At 45.4% G+C, this 22,461-nt stretch overlaps 1 protein-coding gene across 1 annotated transcript; it reads left to right on the top strand.

Annotated features, from left to right (window-relative positions):
* Nucleotides 1-4,226: 4,226 nt before the first annotated feature.
* On the top strand, nt 4,227-18,399 carry LOC120400175 (gallinacin-13-like). Its single transcript, XM_039528579.1, has 4 exons — nt 4,227-4,284; nt 10,980-11,125; nt 15,533-15,624; nt 17,732-18,399. The coding sequence occupies exons 1-3, from the start codon at nt 4,227-4,229 to the stop codon at nt 15,572-15,574; spliced, it is 246 nt and encodes an 81-aa protein (XP_039384513.1). The 3' UTR covers nt 15,575-15,624; nt 17,732-18,399.
* Nucleotides 18,400-22,461: the final 4,062 nt, after the last annotated feature.

The following is a 22,461-nucleotide window of genomic DNA, read 5'->3' as shown; positions in this document are numbered from 1 at the left end:
TGGTGGAGAGTGCAAATTGTCGTGTACCTTTCCCATAAACAGAATCGGATGCTGCCGTGACAGGGCCTGGGTATGCTGTAAACAGTAGAAACCAGCAGAAGTCCTGAAAAACCCAAGAGGAGATGAGTAGAATCAACAGAACAAGCTGTTCTACTCCTGGGTCTTCAATCCACTTATTAAACAAGTGGACGTGACGTGGCCTTTACTGGGTCCTGTGTGCTTCTTTGATTCTTGTCGAGTAGTAGGTTTCTCAAGATCAGGGTTGTATGGTGCTAGGCACTGTACAAACACAGTAAGAGACAGATCCTGGGCCAAAGAGTTTACAATCTAAACAGACAAAGGAAGATTTATTAACCTCACTTTACAGATGGGGAACTGAAGCACAGAGAGATTAACTGGTTTTCTGAAGGTCACACAGGGACTTCTGCCCTACCACAGATGTCCTAAGGCCAGTGGGGAACATGGGATGTTTTAAGCAAACACAGCCAGCCTGTTCAAGACATATGTTTTGGGCAGAGTTTAGGGCAGGGATCAGCAACCTTTGGCACGCGGCCTGTTAGAGAAATCTGGTGGCAGGCTGGGACAGTTTGTTTACCTGCAGTGTCCGCAGGTTCAGCTGATCGCTGACTGTGGTTCACCGCTCCAGGCCAATGGGGGTTGCGGGAAGCAGCGTGGGCCGAGGGATGTGCTGGCCGCCGCTTCCCACAGCCCCCATTGGCCTGGAACGGCAAACCGCAGCCAGTGGGAGCTGCAATTGGCCGAACCTGCGGACGCTGCAGGTCCCAGACCGCCAGCGGATTTCCCTGAACAAGCGGCGGACTGGTTTTGAGAACTACTGTCTTAAGGTACATGGCACCATCCAAGGACATGCATTTAACAGGCTCATTGAATCTAATTACATCTTGGTAATGCAATGGTATGGGTGGGTCATGAGCACAGGTGATTGAACCCAGGACTTCTGGATTTAAAAACATGATTCTCTATGGCCTGCGGGAAAAGACCCAGCTCTGTTAACTTGAAGCCAGTAGCTGGCTCATATACTTTTGTGTGTTTGAGCCACTTGATGGCACAGAATGTTTTGACATTCCCTGACATAATAAGCCAACCACACATAGCCACACAAAGAGACCAGCGTCCCACTCCCCCTTGACAGCCTCCAGCTACAAACTGTCCTGGTCGATGGGACTTGTTCTCTTTTGGGTGAATACTTTTCTCTTAAGAATAGCATGAGAGTCATCATTCCAAATTCAGGTCCCTTGAAACTACAGACGTGTCTAGAAGGCAAAAAGTACCATGCACAGTAATCATGGGACCCAGGGCAGCGTTTTTCAAAGTTCGGGTCATGACCCAGAACTGGGCCGCGGCATGTAAGGCACTGGGTCACCTTGTTCAGCACCTAGAGACCCTAACAACTTTTATACAGGGTAGAAGAGTGACTCACCAGCTGGCGTATCCCCTGGTGGCTGGACATGGTGTCCCATGCTCTCCTCCTCTAATGTCCCCTGCTGACAGCCATTCCAGCCCTGCGATATTCTGCTTCTTCTCATGGCTCGGCTCTCCAGCCAGGTCATGGGCAGTCCCATAAAACAATCCCATAAGCTTAGATCAGGTCTTTGGCCTGACTCTGGGCTCTGTGGTCCTTATACCCCTTATCTCAGAAGGCTTTCACGCCACCTTCCTCAGTGGCTGGTAGGGGAACCCAGGCCCTCTCGCTATGCTTGGTTCTAGTCCAGGACCCCGTGGGCAAGCAGCTAATGTCTGCTGCCTCCCTGGACTACTTCATACCCAGTCTCTAGGTCCTTTTCTCCAGCAGCCCCTTCTGGGCTCACTCCTCCAGGGGCTCTTTGCCCCTTCCTGGGCTCTGCAGAGTTCTTGCCTGCTCTTCCACAGAGCAACATCTCCCAGGGCCTTCTCCCTGGAGTCCCAGCTCCTTGTCTGCTTCTTCCCAGGCTCTCTGTGTGTGCGTCCATCTCCCTCAAAGCCCCAACCCCAGAACTGCCTCCCGGACATCTGGCCTGTTTGTCAAGAGTCGCCACAGTAGCTTTCTACGGGGAGACTTTGGCAAACCAGTAAAGTGCTTGAAACCACTATGGCTTATTGTTAAAGGCGGCCTAGTCAGCAAGCTGTAAATTGGCCATTCAGCAATCTCAGCTTGACCAAGGCAGGAGGGGAGGGGGTTTGGGGTGCCACAGAAAAGGCAGCTTGACCCCACGTCCTTCCTGATAAGAATGGTGTTGAAGTTGCTGATACATTTGAGAAGAGCAGGATGTGCCCCAAGAATGTCTATTGGGGTCTCAAGGCTGAAAACTCTGGAAAAACCCACACCTGGTTATTCAATAATCAGAAGGAACCTCTTGATCATTGAAACTGCTTCCTTAACAAGGTTTCTTTCAGGGACGTGTCATTCTATTACTAATGTATAAATAAGGGGAAAAAGCTTAAGATAGTGGGACTCGTTTGGGGACTCTTCAGGACTGGTCTCTCCCTCTGGATGCATCTTGTATTCCCCACCGGCAGATGGACTGCCTTTGTGCCACTCGAGAGCCACACTCAGCTTCGGTAATTATCGAGGGTTGGGGGTGTCTTACTAACTTGTTGCAGACATGTGTGAGTGCTTGAGACTAAGTAAAGTTTAGCTTTAAGTGAAAGCACTCCTGTGTTGTCCTGCTTGTGCCAGCCATCTATCAGTCGGACGGCCGTGTCTCCCCTGATTTATTTCCTGACACCACCTCCCACAGAGTAAAAGTTACCAAGAGCTTTGGGTTGCAAGAACCCTGGGTAACAGCTTACTCCACTCTTGTCCTTTCCCAACACCTCTCCTGGCCCTTTTCCAAAGCTCCCTTCTTGGGAGAGGATCCCAAGGCCAGGTCTAGCCTCCTGCCTCCTTTCTCCTGCTCCGGAGTCAGTCCTTCCTTCATTACTCACCCAGCTCCTATCCAGCTGGGCCTACTCCAAAATTGGGCCTCACCCACCCTCCAGGTGTAACTGGGTCACTAATTGCTCTCTAGCTCCAGTTAACTCTTTCTCTGCCGGTGTGGGTGGGTGAGGTAAACACCCCCAGTGTTGCCAACTCTTGTGATTTATTTTCCTAATTAAGAGGCTCTCAGCAGGGGCTGAGGCCAGTCTGATGATGATGCCAGATGCTCCAGCCCTCACACGAATTTAAGCCCAGCCTGTGAGGAAAGCCCCTCTCTCATTGGCTGCCCGCCCCACTGCCCTGCCTCCTGGAGCAGAACAACCAATCAGAGCTGCTGTAATAAGAGATCTTTCTCCCCCTCTTCTCAGTAGTGTGACGCCAATCTCACAGGATGAGAAAGGGGGAGGAGGGAGCTATCAAGCAGGGGGGCAAAACTGATGGGGGCTGGGGCCTTAGAGGGTGCTAGACTGAGGCGGGGGCTGCGGAGACAGGATTGATTTGGATGTCTGGGGGCAGAATTAATTGCTGGGCAGGGGACAGGTAGATGTGGGGTGAGAGTTTCTGCAGCAGGGGCCAGAATCGCCTAACCCAGTAAATTTGGGAGAATGGGCAGCTCTGTCACACACCCACACTCAGGATGGGCCCGGGGAGTTCAAAAATCAAAAGGCAGAGGCAGCCCAAAACACCTTTCTAAACACATCTGGTTATTTGGGGAGAGTCAAACTCTTGATTATCGAGGATCTTACTCAGGGTTTTTGATCTCTTGAGGTTAGCCATTCTGCATCCCCTCACATGCAGGTATTGTTAAACTGGCAAAACTCTCGTGTGCAGACAAACCCGTCGTTATTTTACACGTTGTTCATTATACCTACACCTGACAGTGTTTTGTTGAATTGGTAACTAACTTGCTACTTGTCACTTTCCCTCTGAGCCGGATCTGAAGGAGGGAGAATTTCACCCCATCTTGTCCAGCTGCTGGGGCGGAGCGGATTGTGCATATTTCATGGGAGAAGCATAATGGCAATGTGGAAGGGCCAAAAAAAAAAAAAAAGAGAGAGAGACATGAATGCTGAATAATCAGGGCGTGCATATTACTGAGAGTGGATCCAGTGGGTCAGAGTGACCTGAAAGGGGGTTGAGAAGCCAGCAACCTGTATTTGGGGAGTGACTAATTTATGCTCCTCCCCTTGTGCTCTGCTCTCTGGTAGGGGACTTTCTATAAATACAGGGACTTCTCACATATGCCATTCAAACAATTGCACACTCAATCTATCTCGGTGCCTCTGACGGGCCAGCCACACCTTTGGCCATGGAGATCCTTTACATTCTGTTTGCGGTTCTCTTCTTGGTCTCCCTGGCGACTGCAGGTAAGACTGAAACACGTAGGGGACTGTGTTATGCTTATTAGAAGCACACAGAATCTTTTTCAGGGGGAAAGGCAATACACCGCATTTACTGAAGATATAACAATTATCATATGCATTCAAACACACACACACACACACTGTCCTGCCAGTCAATGTTATAGTTACCAGTCCATAGTCCGGATCAATCTAGTGGCCAGCTAGGTTGATCACCGGTAGGGAGGAGCTGGGTTCCATTGGGCACAACACGATGCTCCGGGGAAGTCTCGGCAGGACAAACCCAAAGTTTCATAGCAAGGCACCCTGTTTATATGGTCATTTTCCTTCATTGAGTTTTGCACCATCATGCTGTAATTAATTGTTGTTGAGTGCTTGTTTTTAAAAAAAAAATTTAATATTTTGTTCTTTTATTAAGTCTCTCAGGGAGTTACCCCATACTGGTTTTGATCACAGCTATCTCGTCCCCATTCATAGATGCCTGTCTCATTTTTAGAGTCGTCAATCTGCCCACCTCTGACATTTCAGGAGGGGCATGTTGGAGCCTCCTGGCGCCCTTGCATCTGTCTCCGGTTTCTCCCTAGACCATCTGGTTCAGTGATGGCTTTCACACTTCCCTCCTAACACACATTCCTCATTCACACACAAAACAGAATTGATTTACACAGAACATTTTGAACAGGAACATCAAATTGCAATGCAAAAGAGAAACAACCACGGCATTCTTCTAATTATTTTAAAATGCTAAGCCTACAACAAACTGGTGACCCACAAAGGTCTGTTACTGCCTTGAAATCAGTCCAGACCCAAAGAAATTCTGGCTGATGCATCTCTACCAATGGCACATTAGGCCATCCTTTCTGCTACTCAAAAAGGGTGGCTGGCAGGATATGGTCAAATCACACATCAATATATTTAATACATGCTACATTATTATTTTATTATTCTTTATTTTTTCTTTTAAATTATACAAATTACAAACATAAAATCTATTCCTACATGTCCCCCTTTTAACCCCTCAAGAACAATTCTTGAGTGGGTCATATTTTATACAATTGTTTTATAGCAATATACTGAGAGGCAATTTGAGCTTGTGGTTGTAATTTAACAAACATTCTTTTTGTTCAATAGCACATACAACACATTTCTATCAAGCAAACACAGGACAATATTAACACAACTAGTAATGGGTGTAACATAATAGACAATATGCCTTTAGGGGTCCGGGACCAGCTTGTAAAAACATCGTACCAATGATAGGCTGTCAGGTTTTTTTTAGATTTAGCAATTTTTAGCATGTTTGAATTTAGATGTAATATTTGAATGACACGGTTCCATATATATTCCTTTGTGTTTGTAGTAAAAACTGAGTCACCTTTGTTTCTGACAACAAGTGATCAGTTAGATTGTGCCAATCCAGGCCAAGGGTAACAGAAAAATTAACCAGGGTGGCGGTTATAGTGCTTTGTGCTTTTTTAAATTTTTGGTAAATAGTACGTCTGATTGCTAGCAGATAATACGTGGGCATTACATCTCTAGTCATTCACTGGGGGTTGGCTGATACTTGCATTTTTTTTAAATACTGTTTCCCAGGATATAACACATACACATTGCTTGTTGTACAAAACACGTGTCACATTTTTTAGTTCATCCCATACATGTTCCCAATGATGTGTCCTTGCTGCATGGCTCTGTGGTGACAGGTAGGGACAAGCACACCCATTTCTGAGGGCTCCACTTTGTACACCATCCGGTGTCCAGTAATTTCTCCTTTTTCCCAGCCCAATGACCCATAACCCAGGATTGCCAAAAGGATCCCATGCTCAATTTTGGAAGCAGGATCACTTTTCAGTTTTCTGTCTCCACAGACTGGTGAGCAATTTTAACAATAATTTTACCTAATAACAAATCAGGCTTAACCATGCTGGAAACATGCTGCATTTATTTATATTTTTAGGTATAGAACAAGGACCTCTTCTCTTGTTTTAAAAGATGCATTGATACCCAAACATTCCCAGATATTACTCCAAACATTTCATGTTCAAGTGCTGCTAAACTAAGAATTTGCATTTTAGTACATTCTATGGCTAAGGCAGTTTTATTCTCTAATTCTATTTGTTGTTTATATAGCAGCCAGGAGGTGGTGTTTAGCCACCTCCACATATTCCATGTTGCTTTTAGGTTTCCCAGATCTATTTGTACCAAGTTCACAGTTGTATTTGCCTGCTTGTGAATGAGACTATCTTGCAGTTGTGACAAGGAACTTAACTTATTTTTAAATACCTTCAGGTCTATAATATTTATAATTCCTGCTTCAAAACCAATCCCTCCTAATATGGTGTCTGCTACCGGAGGATGTTTCCCTAACAGACTGGAGCTCCTTGACCTCTGCCCTTTTTGCAATATTGGTTTTTGTAAATACAGTTTCAATGCTTATTATTATTTTTTTTGCTTAATGCAGTATTTTTAACACAATACACAACAATGCTAGCAACGAAACAAACAACACAAGACAAAACATAAAACACAAAACACAATTTTTGTAGATTCATAGCATTTTGGGTTGCTTTTCAGCTGGTACCAGCTCTTCCTGATTTTTTGAAAGATGAAAAGAACATGTTTCTACCTCTTTTGGGGTGGCAGATTATCGCTTAAAATATCCCTTTCTTTTACAAATACCCTTGCTGATTGCAGGCAAAACAGAGGAATTACCCCCATACTTTCCTATGTTTTTGTTTTATAGGCAGGCCAGGTTTCAATGGCTTCTACTTTCTAAGGGTTTAGGGTGAATTATTCCAAGGTTCAGTTATTAAATTTATGAGGTGGTGTACCTCAGGGTTTTTTTATACAGCAGACCAAGTTTGTAATGGTTTTTTTTGCTGTCCTAAGCTTTAAGTTTTATTCACAGGTAATAGCTGAAAAGCATCATATGACCTTAAAGGTTCTTTCCAAAAATTATACACACTATACATTTTATTATACCATGTTTTTTTATTTAGACAATTTGTTTTTGAGGCTGATGTGTTCAATGTTCTTGAAATTCTTGCACAAGCTTTTTAATGTAATTATATTTTGAGTGTTTTGGTGAATTAAAAGGTAGGGGTATCATGCATATAAGGAGACCCCTTTTGTACCTGTCTTCAGATTTTAGCACTGCATATACACACAAAAAAAGTACCGGTGTATATATATTTTTTTCTACTTAAGGTTAACCTGTCCTTCTTTTCTTTTTAGGTTTGAGTCCTTTGTGCTGCCATTTATGGGCAGTTTTCTCCTTCCGCTATCAGTTAGGTAATTTGCATTAACACAGATGCTTTCTGGCTTGTGTTTGGATCCAAAGCCATTAGCAGCTCAGAGACTCTGTCTTAAAAGGGACACAATTAACTTTCACCAGAGTTTCGATTTCTTTTTACTTTTAATTTTTGCTTTCAAAACACACAGCAATCTGAAAAAGAAAACACAAGCTATTGTGGGTCCCTTTGGAGCCCAAATAGGATTTTAATTAAGGAGTATGGTATGTTTTCGCACTTCTTTTACCCCTCCTACAATATACGCTGCACATGTTCTGGGGAAAATGCACATTTTTTTCATAGTTTAACTTCTATAACATTAGCCATATTAATTTTTACATAAAGTGGAACTGTTCTGGGTTTTTTGTGCTTACAGAGTTTTTATGTACCCTTATTAAAGTGACAGTGATTACTTAGAGATACCTTAAGATTCAGTGTTCCTAATGTTTCTTTTTGTTTTGTTTTGTGCACCTCACCCCTGCAGTTGCTCCAGAGGGACACTGGGGTTTTTTTTAATTAATTTGTTTTTTTTTACTACAGCTTTTATTTGCTATTTTGTTACCAAAAACCAAATTGAGACTCTCTTTCCTTTCTCCTGGGTTTGACTGCCCTGCTGCAGCCACAACTTTGGTTTTTAAAAAGATATTGATCTTTATAAAGCATTGAGGTACCTTAAGGGTTAAATGCTAAATTCCCAAAGCCAAACAACACTGGTTCCCTGTGTCTGGCAAAAAGTCTGTCAGTTTTGCAACTTTGAATGAAAGATTCAAATGGATTTTAGTGGTATTATTTAAAAACAAAACCAAACCAATTTATTTTAAACCTACAAAATAAGAGTTTTACAAACCAGGAGTATTGGTTTAGGTCCTAAACACTCCACATATTTACACAATATATTTATACACACAGATACATACATACTTTTTTTGCTTAACATCCCTTACACTGCTTTAATTTTTACACAGCTGTACATAGATTACATGGGTATACATTTGGGGGCAGTTAACTTTCAGTAGACACCTTTTATGTTCTTTTAGCAAATTTGACTAAATTGTCCATAGTCAAATTATTTAAATTAGAATTTTTTGTGCCTGGATTATTTACAGACATTCCTTTGGGAAAAGGGCCCATTTTCCCCTTCAGAATGGCTGCAAAGAAACCAAGAATTCTCTTTTTATAACTCTTTTCCTTTGGAACATTTTTACAGTATTCAACTGCTTAATTCCCTCCAGCCTCTGCAGAGTTAACGTCTCACTTTCTTTCCTTAAATCACTTGCTTATTTTCCAAAATGACACCTTCATTAGTTCAGATATCACCACTCCGAGTATTGTTCCAGGGATCTGAATTCCCCGTGCCTGCACTTACTGCTTCCCTTCCTCCTGCCACTATGCCCTCAGGGCTCCCAACCTGTTTTCTGTTCTCTCCATTTGTTGCCTGCCTGCTTGTCTGGGCCTGATCCTGCTTTCCTCGCTGAACCACCCCTTCCCATGGGCACAGGCTTTGTTTCACTACCAATTTAGCAAGGAGGGTGAGCTCCTTAACTAGCCCCCACCCCTCCTGGTCCTTTTCTTTAAACTTTTTTTTTTAATTGTGAAATCAACACAATATCACTCACAAAAAATACTACACTGCCCAAACTCCTATATCCTTCAGAGTTTGGTTTAACAGAGCAAGATTTGTTTAAAAGGAGTAATTTCCTGTATCAATGGCAATTTTTTCTGCTGTTTTTGAGCTTTGTTCTTAGGGGACTCTTTTATTTTTACAACTTTTCCGTGCCCATGCTCATGCTGGGACTTACACACCACAAAAAGTCTATACCCACTAAAAACTGCCTGACAGAGCAGGAGGGGGGAACGCTAAGCCCCCTACCTTCTGGGCTCGATCCTGCTTCGACCGAGGGTATATTCACCTATGCAATTTTTCCCCGACAGACGGGTCGGAGCAAGGAATCTAACCCTCCCCCTTATGGGCCGGCACTTCTACTGCCAGGGGTGTATATACCTAGACAATTTGTACAAATAGTTTATATCAGTATAGTTTTCCACGACAGACGGGCCGGAGCGAGGACTCTAATCCTCCCCCTATTGCCCCTCACTTCTACGACCAGGGGTGTGCACACCAGGGTGATCGATCACTTTCTATGGATGGGACACCTTTTAGCAATATTTAGTGGTATGTTTAATAATCACAGTGCATGTTTTCCCCCTTTCGCAATTCTGCACCAAAAATGTTATGCTTATAAGAAGCACACGGGATCTTTTTCAGGGGAAAAGGCAATATGCCGCATTTATTGAAGATACAACAAATGCATATGCATTCAATCTCTCACACACACACACACACACACACACACACACACACACACACACACACTGTCCCGCCAGTCGATGTTACAGTTACCAGTCCAGAGTCTGGATCGGTCTAGTGGCCAGCTAGGTTGACTGTGGGTAGGTAGGAGCCGGGTTCTGTCGGTTGCGACACGGTGCTCCGGGGAATTCTTGGCCAGACGAACCCAGAGTTTCATGTACATTATTATTTTATTATTCTTTATTTTTTATTTTAAATTATACAAAATACAAACATAAAATCCTACTACTACAACTGTAAACCACAACACTAGTGAGTATTAGGAAACTACACTGATTGGGGGGTACAGTTCCTGTCCCCAGTATTGGAATGAGGTAGGAAATTTGGAGCATCAGGTTCCAGACATTGGGATTTGAAGGAGAATGTAAATTTGGGGCCACGGTTACTGTACTCAAGGTCTGTTACTGATGGCTTGGGAGCAGCGGCTCACACGGTGAGTCAGTCTGCCTTCCTGCTAAGTGCCAGAAGAATGAGTAATTGGTAATGGGAGAGGGTGGGTGATTCCCTTCTGCAGCACCTGGCGCATGAGTAAGAATAGAAAACCCATCCTGCTGTTATGCTCCTGCTATACATAGGTATCAAACACCTCTAGATCGAATCCCAGCACGCCTGGATTTTTGTGTTTAAATCTATCATTGTTACCCATTTTATATGTCTTAGCTGGCTCCCACCATTACAGGGCCTCACAAACTTTAATTCATTGAGTCTTAGGTCCACCCCCCCACCCCACCTGGGAAATAGGGAAGTGCTGTTGCTCCCATTGTACAGCTAGGCTTCTAAAGCACAGAGAGGCTAAGTGACTTGTCCAAGACCACCCAGGAAACATGTGGCAGTGCAGGGACTTGCACTTGGGTCTCATGAGGCCCAGGTTAGCACCCTAAGTGCTGTACCATGCTTTGGCAATTATATACTCTTCAACATAGAATATCAGGGTTGGAAGGCACCTCAGGCAGGAGGTCATCTAGTCCAACTTGCTGCTCAAAGCAGAACCAACCCCGAGATAAATTTTTGCCCCACATCCCTAAACTCTTTCCCTTTGGTAGGACACCGGCGGTTTCCAGACACCCAGTCTTGCATCAGACGTGATGGTTACTGTAAAGCAAAATGCACGAAGATCGGTAGCCGGGATGAGGTGGAGCTGGGGACCTGCAAGAATGGAAGGCAGAAATGCTGCCGACCTAAGCGTCTGGTAAGGCGGTTGCACTTGTTTCTCTCAGTTATGGACCTCGTCTGGTGTCCATCAAGCAGAATTGGAGGCTGTGGGACAGATCCTCAGCTAGTATAAATCGGCGTAGCTCCACTGACTTCAGTGGATCCGTGCCAACATAGATCAGTCAAGGATCTGATTCTGTGTAACCTTTAGGAGGACAATAATGCTCACCAACCCAAAAGTAATTCCCAATGTACATGCAGGAATGTGAGCATCGGAGAGTTCTATCTCCTGTAATTTCTTGCACGATCAGGGTCTGTTCAAATCCTCACTGAGAAAAATCACTGTACCCACGGGGAGAGAAACGGATTGATACTGTAGGATAATGGCTTCCACTCATTTCAGGTCCCCTCTTCCTTCCCATCCAGATCCCACTTCCTCAGCTGGTGTAAATCAGCACAACTCCATTGATGTCAATGGAACTACACCCCTCGCTTGATAAGCTGGGCCCCTCCAAACAAAATGTATTTTAATACAGCCACATGCAAAGTCACGTATCTAGCAACAAACAACACAGGCCACAGCTACAGAACAGGGGACGTATCCTGGAAAGCAGTGACCCTAAAGGATTTAGGGCAGGGCAGACAAACAGCTCAACATCAGCTCCCACTGCAATGTTGTGGCACAAAGGGTAATGCTGTCCTTGGCTGTATACACGGGGAAGTAACGTGTAGGAGCAGGCAGGTGATGTTACCTCCACATTGATGACACTGCGTGCAGTTCTGGTATCCAGAATTAAATGTAAGCAGGGGCTGAATGAACTCTCCCCTGACATGTAGTGAGGAAGAGGGGGAAGGGCTTCAGGAGCAGACCGTATTCGCATTGACACACCTACTCTGCCTAGGTATTCAACTGTTTTGCCAAAGAGACCAGTCTTGGCTGGTTTGGGGTGATAATTCACTTTGGTATTGAATGCAGGGGGAATGAAATGTTGTTAGCCTTCTTCTATGAGTAAAGGGCAGCAGAACTGTACTTAGCATGCCCTGATTGGGGGGGTCACCCTAAACTGAACCTCACTTGCTAACCAAGGGGTACAGATGCCAAATCCCTCTGTCTGTCACAAGGGATGGGGGCAAGTGTTTCTACTGAGTGGAGTGGAGTGGAGTGGAGTGGAGTGGAGAGTCGAGTCGAGTCGAGTCGAGTCGAGTCGAGTCCTAGGTGCTATTTAACTTTTTACCTTACTTTTTAAAGAGAGAATTGATTAGGCTCTATTGAGAGTCCTTTTTCTGTTCAGTGGTTATAAAAACTGAAATTGCTGCTGTAGAGGTCGAGAGGCTAAACCTTAGATCTGTGGTGGGGGTGGTATTGTAGTGAAAGCCATGCAAAGGCTGGGGTTGTAGTGAGGGTCCCCATGACCCAGTGAAATCATTAAGAACTGGGCTAAGAGGAGGAACCTCAGAACCCAGCATGGCAGTGATAGTGGGGACCGGCCAGCAGCCGCAGTGGGGTGTGGTGGAGGGAGAAGGGAGTGGTGTGTTACAGGGACATTTGTTCTGCGGATTTTCACGCCACAAGGTGGGAAACTGAGCTGAAGGACTCTGCCCAGTGTACTCTGGGGTGGGTGTTTACTTATGTTTTAAATGCTTTTGAATCGTTGTTGCAGTGTGTTTCCAAATTAATGCTGAGTTCCATCTCCCTTTTAATAACCGTTTCCTTTTGTTATACCCAGACTCAGTGCTTGTGAGAGGGGAAGTATTGCCTCTTAGAGGTGCCCGGGGACATGTTTAGTTTTCCCGGATTACTGGGTGGGGAGCCAACCTGGTTCTGTGTTGTATTGTTAAGAGGCACCCCTAGATATTCAACCCAGCCCTTGTTGCTGGCAACAGCACCTGGCAAAAGGGTTACAGAAAAACTGAAGAAGGTGTAGAGAAGAGCGACAGAAACAATTCAAGGGCTTTAGGAAATGCTTTTCTGTGAGAGATGTAAAGAGCTCAATCTGTTTAGAGACTGGATGACAGTGTATAACTACCTTCACAGGGAGAAGATACCAGATATAAAGGGCTCTTCAATCTAGCAGAGAAAGGCAGAACAAGAACTAGCAGTTGGCAGTTTACAGCCAAATTCAAACTGGAACTAAGATACAAGCGGGCGATTAACAACTGGAACAAACTACCAAGGGAAGTGGTGGATTCTCCATGTCTGAGACTCTTCAGATCAGGACTGGAGGCCTTTCTGGATGTTATGCTTTAGCCCGACACAAGTTAGTGGGCTCAATACAGGGGTAACTGGGTGGAATGTAATGGCCTTTGTTATGCAAGAGGTCAGACCAGATGACTTAATGGCCCCTGCTGGCCTTAAAATCTATGAATCTATGATGCTGTGAGGCATTTTTACAAGCTGAGGAGCTGGTCCCAGATATGAAAATGTCAGGTTCATGGGGCCTTAAATATCCAACTCATAGGCTGCTGCCTCTGCCAGCACCGTGTAGGTGCCTTCCCCTTAGCCATCCCCCTTATTAGGTTTAAATTTCACGATGGCCTCCTGGATCATATGTCCCGCCACGCAGACTCAAATGACTCCACCTGCCCCGCACCAATGTATTGAGGCCACAGTCTGTTCTAAGCAGACATGGATTTGGGGTGCTTCAGTGAGTGGGTGCCCTTCAGGTGTGCCAGGCTGGACACTCAAGAACTCAGCCCTCTCCCGCAATACCCTAGAGCAATCACTTGGGAAAGTTGTGGAGATGCAGCCTGTATTTAGTACCCACCTTTCCTACTGACTACCACGGGGGTGGAGCTTCTCAGCAATTCTGAGGCCCATAATCCATAACTATTTCAGTCAACCCCATTTCTTCCAGCACGTTGACAACCCTGGCCATGACTGACAATATAACACTTGACAATGAGCCCATCAGCTCTACTTTTCTGGCATTACACAACTAAAGAATAAGATAAAAAAATGCACCTCTGCTTACCTTCTATGGTCAGAAGGGCCCCTTATGATCATCTAATCTGTCCTCCTGCATAACCCAGGCCAGAGAACATCACCCAGTAATTTGTGAATCAAACCTGTAACCTCTGATTGAGCTGCGACGTAAGGCATTCAGTCTTGACTTTAGGAACAGAGTATTTATTCGAATGTCTCCCTCTCCCCCAACCCTTCACACGCTGTTTGCCTTCTTGGAGTGTGTGGTCTTCAAGGCAGAGATGTTGTTCTTGTTGGTACAGCACCAAGGACAAAAGGTGCCCAATCTTGACTGAGCACTCCGGGCACTAATATAACATAAATATTAAATAGGAACATCCACCTATTTTTGAGCGATCCAACCACAGCAAAGTATCTATGCTAATAAAAAGAACTGGAGACGATGGGCATATTTAATTTTAGATACGCTTTGCCCTGTTGAGCCTCACTGGGGAGAAGCCCAGAGGACGACCCAACTTTTGCATTAATGTTTAGATCTTCCCTTTGTTTCTTGGACATAATTCATTGGGAGTCTCTCGGATTGATAACGGCCACGGCAGTAGCCCATACTTATAACATCTCCCTTACACAGGAGGACAGAAGAAGAAGAGATGTCTCTACTTAGGCTGTCAATCGTCACTCACTGATACTTAGACCCTGAAAAACTACCTCAGGTCTCGCTAACCCAGGACCTGCTCCAAATATGTACTTTGCACTCTTGTTAATTCATTAGACCCACAGCTGACATCTTCATGTTTGCAACTAATTTGCAAGTTGTCAAATTCTTTCTGAGCTGGATAGGAAGAAGGAAGAATTCCCTGCATACGCCTGCATGCTGGAGCTGGGTGAACTGTGCAAATGTCACATGAAAGGGCTAATAATACAGTGGGAGGGCCAGTGACACAAAGTGATGAAGTACACGAGGGCTGAGTATTGTCGTGAGCAGATGCACAGGGGCCGAGTGACAACAAAGGCTGTGTGAGCAGCAAGCAGTGTGCACAGCTCAATTAATGTATGTTCCTCCCCATATCCTGCGCTCTCTCAGGAAACGCTGTATAAATGCAAAAACAAGGAGGAGTCCTCAAGAGAGTGCTAACGAGGCCAATGTAGTTAGCACTACAAAAGTAATTTTCCCTCTCTTGATATTCACCCCTTCTTGTCAGCTGTTGAGAATAGGCCACTTCCATCTTAACTGAATTGGCCTCGTTAGCACTGACGCCCCACTTGGTAAGGCAACTCCCATCTTTTCATGTGCTGTAATATATATACTGCTTACCGTATTTTTCACTCCATCCGTCTGAAGTGGGTTCTAGCCCATGAAAGCTTATGCCCAAATAAATGTGTTAGTCTCTAAGGTGCCACAAGGACTCCTCGTTGTTTTTGCTGATACAGACCAACATGGCTACCCCTCTGAAACCTGTATAAATGCAGAATCTGATTATCTTCATCACATAATGATCTCACTCTGACTCTGTTTCTTAGCTCTCCAACTACACTGGGATCCTAGCCAACCTTCAGCCATGAGGCTCCTCTACACTTTGCTGTTGTCTTCTTAGACTCCGTGGCTACTCCAGGTAAGAGGTGGGACTGTAAATAGGGATACTGGCGGTGTCAGGAACAGAATTATCAGTCTCATTAGGGGCTGAATTTGTATCCCCGGACTGGATTTAGGGGGCTTTTCAGCACTGTTCATTAAATGTCACTCAGGTTATGGGATTCCAGCATAAGGAAGATTCCCACTTTTACATTCTGAGACCTGTGAAGTGAGTTGTGAACATCAGAGCGATCACTAAGGGATGTAGAGCAAGGAGGTATGAGTCTGTGTAAACAGGAAATCAAGACAGTCTTGCATTCAGTCCCAAGCATGGTGTATTGGGTCTTTGTTTTCTCTGCAAGACCCACCAAGTCCCCAAACACCATCACTCAGATAGCTAACTACTAAAGCAGCAAGCAGGACACCCTGCGCTGCATAGGTTGGCTCTGCGTGGGCTCTGATTTTGAGACAAAAGTCTGTTGTCTCCTAGTCAATCTTTCCCTCAGTATACAACTGCCTGAATTCAACACCAAAATAAGAACTATATCATGGGTAGTAGAGTTTAGGATGTCTTACTCTATTCCCAAAAAATGACAGAGATGAGTGTGCTTCACACACAAATGGGGTAGGGGGGAGGCATGGTTACTCATTTTAGATAATTGCTTCACACTTATAGGTTACACAAGTGGTTATTATATTTCAAAAGCAGCAGGAACCTATGGCAAATTATTCTTGTTGCTGGGGCTTTTTACTACTTCCCCTTGCCCACGCCCCCAATTACAGTGGTTATGGAGCACAACTCCTAGCTTGGTTCAGGCTTCGGGCCTAGGCTCGGGCCTGCCAGCCGCAAGGTGAGCCCCGGCCAAGTAAGCATTGGCCTGGACTATTGGGGCCAGCCCAATTTTCCCCCACATTTACAAACAGCTACAAAATAGTGGACAAAAAAGAATGGGATAACATAGTTTATTTCGTATCAGAGGGGTAGCTGTGTTAGTCTGAATCTGTAAAAAGCGACAGAGTCCTGTGGCCCCTTATAGACTAACAGATGTATTGGAGCATGCGCTTTCGTGGGTGAATGCCCACTTCATCTCACATGAGTCTGACAAAGTGGGTATTCACCCACGAAAGCTCATGCTCCAATACGTCTGTTAGTCTATAAGGTGCCACAGGACTCTTTGTCGCCTTTTATAGTTTATTTAGACAAACTAAGTATTCACAGCATGCGAAGAAATGTATCAGTAACTGGCTAAGAGACAGGAAACAAAGAGCATAGGAATAAATGGTCCACTTTCAATAAAGAAAAAGGCTAACAGTGCAGGGCCCAGAGGTTCTGTTAGAGGAGTGCTGTTTTAACGGTCCATGAATAAATTTAGAAGGTTAGACCCATCGGAGTCTTGCTCTTTCACTTGAAACCTTCAGTAAAGTTTTGACATGGAGGGATCCGGGTGGATGGAGCCTGCCAAGACCTCTTGGGATAGATCCTCACCTGCTGTAAATTGTCACAGCTCCATCGACCTTGATGGAGCTATGATAACTTACACCAGCTGAAGATCTGCTTATGTAACCCTGGAAAGCTATAAAAGACCTCCCCTCTTGTAGAGCTACCAGCCTTCACAAAGGAAAGCAGGTCAGTGTCATAGTGGGCAAGGTTCTTTGTCAGGCAGGCAAGTGCCTTTTTCTCCCCTATTGAGATGGGATTCATATTTGGGTTGAAAAATGAGCTGACTTCAATGTCCTTATTTTCTAGGGATACTTACGGTCATCAAAAGCAAATCTGGGCTATTGTAGATGTCCTGGGGCAAATTTGCACCCAGCTTTAACCAAGCCTCCATTTGTGCACCTGTAGTTTTGTTGCTGCTCTCAGACAGCTAGGCCAGTGCACCTGCAAATCTGATACTCAAGTTGTACAAATGACCTCCTCTGCCAGTACTGACAATTGTGAATGTGCAGCTACACCCACGGTAACTTGCCCTTACGATAAGCATGTAACCAGAGACCAAGGTCTGAAAACCTTGTTCCCTGCGTACCAACAATGAATAAGCAACTTCTCTTGTGTGCATGTTTCTGGGTTGATCTGTTACGAAAATTCCTGTTTGCCTGCGGTTTTGTGCCTACACCAATAACCTCAAACTGTTTCTTTTGTGCAGGAGATGAGCACCCTTGAATACACACGTCACTGCAGCCATCCTGGTAGTGACTGTAAATGGGCCCATACTCGGTGTGAATTCATTGTTGAAACTTCTGAGGGGAAGAGATGCTGTTTGGATATGCTGTGTTGCCCTAATCAGAGCTGAAGAAAGGCAAAGAAGATGGCTGCGATCATCAAAATAGCCGTTTCTCTCTTTTTTTCAATCTAGTGGCCAGTCCTCTTTTTAAAGACCCTCTTTGGTCCCTACATGTTCTAGGTGTTTTGATCTTTTCCAAAGAAAAGCATAAGATTGGGAGTAAGGATTTCTGGGTTTCTGATAGGTTCCGTTAATAAGAACTGCTATTCTGGATCAGACCACTGCTCCATCTCCTCAGTATCCTGTTACTGACACCAGCTTCGTTGCGAGCTACACCCTAGCGGGTGCCAGTGGTATAACTCTCCCTTAGGGGAAGGTTCCTCTTTACCTCTCAGTTCGAAGTTTGCTTCTGTGCTGGAGCATGAGGGTTTATATCCCCTTTAATCTCTAAAAAAAAATCTTACCTAATGTAAATGTTGGATAGCTTAATTATCCATATCAATATGAAGATCCACCGAGGATATAAATTGTTACAGTCCCCAGCTACAGAGCATTAGCAGCTTATGCTTTTTGCTCTGGAGCTCCTTGTTCAGTCCCCAGTGTGTCAACCAACATCGTGGACATCACATAAATGAGGACTTGTCTGGGTTTTGAATCACTGTGGGCCTCAGACACGCAGGACAAGCTTCCTTTGAGCAGAGAAAGCATGTAACCCACTGGGAAGTGTGTGTTACAGGTCATTACCTTGCATTGTAGGCATCAAACTTCATCTGCTCTTGCGTTGCCCATTCATCCAGCTTGGTTAGGTCTCTCTGAAGTTCTTCACTGCCTCTCTGGTCTCGACTAACCTAAATCTGTAATTTCAAAATGTTGCCACCAAGCCCCCACCTACATATCAGTAATAAACATGTTAAACACCTACCCTGGTATAGAACCTTGAAGCACGTGGCTGTTAATCTTTTGCCAAGATGAAATTCATCCGACTCTTTCATTTATGTGCATTAGCCAATTTATCAGCCACGACAATACTTTGCTTCTCAGACCCTTACTCCTTAGTTCCTTTAGTAGCTTCTTGTGAAGGACTTTGTCAAAGGCCTTTTGAAAGGCTAAAATAGCCAGCTTAATCACCTTTATACCCTATTTTATTAACACTGTACAAAGAATTCTAAAATTACTGAGCATGATTTTCCTTTGCAAAAGCAGTCCTGATTAGACCCTTGTATATCACAGTCTTCTAGGTCAGCAGTTCTCAAACAGTGGGTCAGGAGGACCCCAAAGTGAGTCACAACCAGGGCCAGCTCCTGGCACCAGCGCAGGAAGCAGGTGCTTGGGGCGGCCAAAGGAAAGGGGCGGCATGTCTGGGTCTTCAGCGGCGATTCAGCGGCGGGTCCTTCAGTCCCTTTCGGAGGGAAGGACCAGCCGCTGAATTGCCGCTGAAGAATGAAGCAGCGCGGTAGAGTCCCCGCTGAAGTGCCGCCGATCGCGGCTTTATCTTTTTTTTTCTTTTTCTTTTCTTTGCCTCTTGGGATGGCAAAAAAGCTGAAGCCGGCTCTGCTCACAACCACATTTTAATGGGGTCACCAGGGCTGGCGTTACACTTGCTGGGCTCTGGGACTGAGGCCCGAGCTCCACTGCCTGGGGCTGAAGTCCCAGGGCTTTGGCCTCCCTACCCGGGGCAGAGGGGCTCAGGCAAGCTCAGGCTTCAACCCCCTCCTTTCTGGGGTCATGTAGTAATTTTTGTTGTCAGAAGAAGGTCACAGTGCAATGAAGTTTGAGAACCCTGGAACTTGATGTTTCATAATCCTATTTTTAATTATCATTGCAAGCAATTTAGGAGGTACAGAAGTAAAGTTTACTAGTCTCCAATTTCCCTACAACATACCCCCTAGTTCTCCAGAATGGAAGGTAAATCGAATGAGATTGCACATTTGTGGTGGCAGCTCAGCCACTTCATTCTTAACCTCCTTCAGGAATCTTGGACATATCCACCTGGGCCTGGAGACCTGTTGCTGCTTATTGGATTTGTTTCAAAACCTCCCTTTTATCCAGCTCAACCTCTGACAGTATCTTATTATGAGAAGAGAGAAGGCTTAGGTAGTTACTTCCCCAACATCTTCTGCGGTGAACAAAACTGAGCCAAAGTAATAATGTAATGTCAATTTAATGTCTTTATCCTCCCTGAAATGTCCCTTTCCACCCCGGCAGCCCAGTGGTGCTACCCATTCTCTGCAGGCATCAGCTTCTGATCTGCATATTTGGCTATTTGCTCTTCAGATTTCCTCCTAGTGCTTTGAATTTCCATCTTCCTTTTTACTGGTTAAAATTCATGCTCCTGTCTGTATAGCTTCCCCTGGACTGGGTTTCCGTTTTTCTAAAGGACACCCTTTGGCTCCAATAGCCTTTGGAACCACACTATTCAACCCCCTTGCCTCCCTACCTGCCTCTCCTGTGCATGCCTTCTGGGATGCCATTTAGGTATGGTTGCTCTATGAGGAGTCTAAAAATTTTAATTCCCTTCTGTGTGACTTCAGAGATTTTTTTTTGTGTAGTACAAATAGAACTATTGCTACTCTGTAGAATTTATGACAGATTCCAGGGGAGGGGTGAAAGTTAAGAAAATGTTGCCAAGTAATTATGTGTATTTTACCTGTTGGGAAAGGAAAACAGAGATGTATGCTGGTGTAACTAAGCAGAATTTTGTTCACTGTAGCCAGGGCTGGCTTTAGGGGCAGGCGACCGCCTGGGGTGCCAGGCTTGGGAAGGGGGGGCATGTTAGGCTCAGGGTGCTGTTTTTGTTGTTAGCAACAAAAGGGAAAATAGAATGTTTGAAGTAAAATGTTTTAGGTATTCCATATGTGGATTCATTTTTCACTAACCTCCTAGAAAGTTCTGGACCTTTGTAGAATCTCATGGAACCTTCCAGACTTTCTGAGAATTACATTTTCCTCGAATCTCCTAGAATCTTGTCAGCCATGCCCTCACAGGTATATGTGCAGTCACCTATTGTTACACTATTTTAATACTGGTGGTGCACAGTTCAATTTCTTCATGTTATTAGATTTCAGTTATTCTTAAAATTCAAACGTTTCTATAAGCTAAGAGGAAATGCATTTTTATTTGCTTATATATGGCATGAATAAACAGATTTACAGATCCTAGTGTAACCCCCACACCTTCTGGGTGTGGTGTTTGTGTCCCATCTAGCAGCACCGAGACCACTTAGACAAAGAGATAACTTGAGTCTACTCCACAGCGTTAACTAACAGCCAGTTGGCTTCTAGCTCATAGGGTAAAGGCTCATGCACTAAGCTCCAGAGGTTGTCCTCTGCCGACTGGGCTCTGTCAGCGTTACACTAGCATTCAAATGTATGATTTTATACAATAGGGATAAATCATGCATGCAAACTGTGCATCAAAGTCATGAAATGGGCTACAAATGCAATAAAAATAAGGTATTTAAACATTTACCAAAGGGAGGAGGGGTGCACTGAAGATGCTTCTTGCGTGGGACACTATTTGGTCCAGGGCCAGCCCTGACTGTAGATGAGCTGATGGGTGAACAATAGCACATGTATGCTTCTATGCACGGACTATAATCATCATTTCTGTCTTCCTTCATTTTGCTCAAAAATAAACAACGGTGGGAACCCCCAGGACGGGATGACAGTGCTGAAAGGGAAGTTGGCTCTTGCAAGAATAGGCTGGTGAGATGCTGTCAGCCTCTCTCACCCGAGTGAGGGTGGAAGGAACAATATGAGAAGACTGGGGGTCAACAGGAACCAGTGCTGTTGTTTGTTTGCTTAATGGGAAGTTCTGCCTCTCTGCTCCATAAGATGTGAGGCCTTTATCCATTCTGCTTCTTCCAGTCGTCTTTAGGAGACTGGTGTCCTATAGCAGAGATTTAAGTCTGCATCAAGACATCTTTTACCCCTCTACAGAGATGATAATAATCCCCATTTCCGCATTGGCACAAGGAAGGGAAGGGTCTTGCCCCACCTCACACAGAGTTAGTGCCAGACTCACCCCCAGCTCATCCTCTTCAGCCCCTCCCCCTTCCCTTCAGCTCCCCCTTGGCCCCTCCCCCATGAGCTCCTCCCCCTTCAGTCAATCTGACCCCTGAGCTCCTCCCTCCTTCCCCTTCAGCCCCCCCCCCAATTCCTCCTCCCTTGGTCCCTCCCATGAGCCCCTCCCCCTTTGGCCCCTCCCATGAGTTCCTCCACCTTCGGCCCCTCCCCTTCCCTTCAGCTCCCCTTGGCTCCTCCCCATGAACTTCTCCCCTTCAGCTCCTCCCTCTTTCCCCTTCAGCCCCTCCCCCCCAGCTCCTCCTCCCTGAGCTCCTCATCCTTCAGCCCCTCCCCATGAGCCCCTCCCCTTTGGCCCCTCCCATGAGTTCCTCCACCTTCGGCCCCGCCCCCGCCCCTTCAGCCAATCCCACTGCTGAGCTCCACCCCTTCAGCCCCGCCCTCCATCCCCCTCAGCCCCGCCCCTTGTCCCCTCCCCCATGAGCTCTCCCTCTTTGGCCCCTCCAATGACTTTCTCCCTCTTCAGCCCCGCCCCCTCCCCTTCAGCCAATCCCAACCCTGAGCTCCACCCCTTCAGCTCCTCCCTCGCTCCTCAGCCCCCCCTCCCCAAGTGCCTGCTCTTTCCCAGTC

The sequence above is a fragment of the Mauremys reevesii genome, linkage group 3 (assembly GCF_016161935.1).
Source record: "Mauremys reevesii isolate NIE-2019 linkage group 3, ASM1616193v1, whole genome shotgun sequence".
Lineage (NCBI taxonomy): Eukaryota > Metazoa > Chordata > Testudines > Geoemydidae > Mauremys > Mauremys reevesii.
The sequence above is the reverse complement of the archived record's forward strand: the minus strand, read 5'-3'. Positions and strand labels throughout refer to the sequence as shown.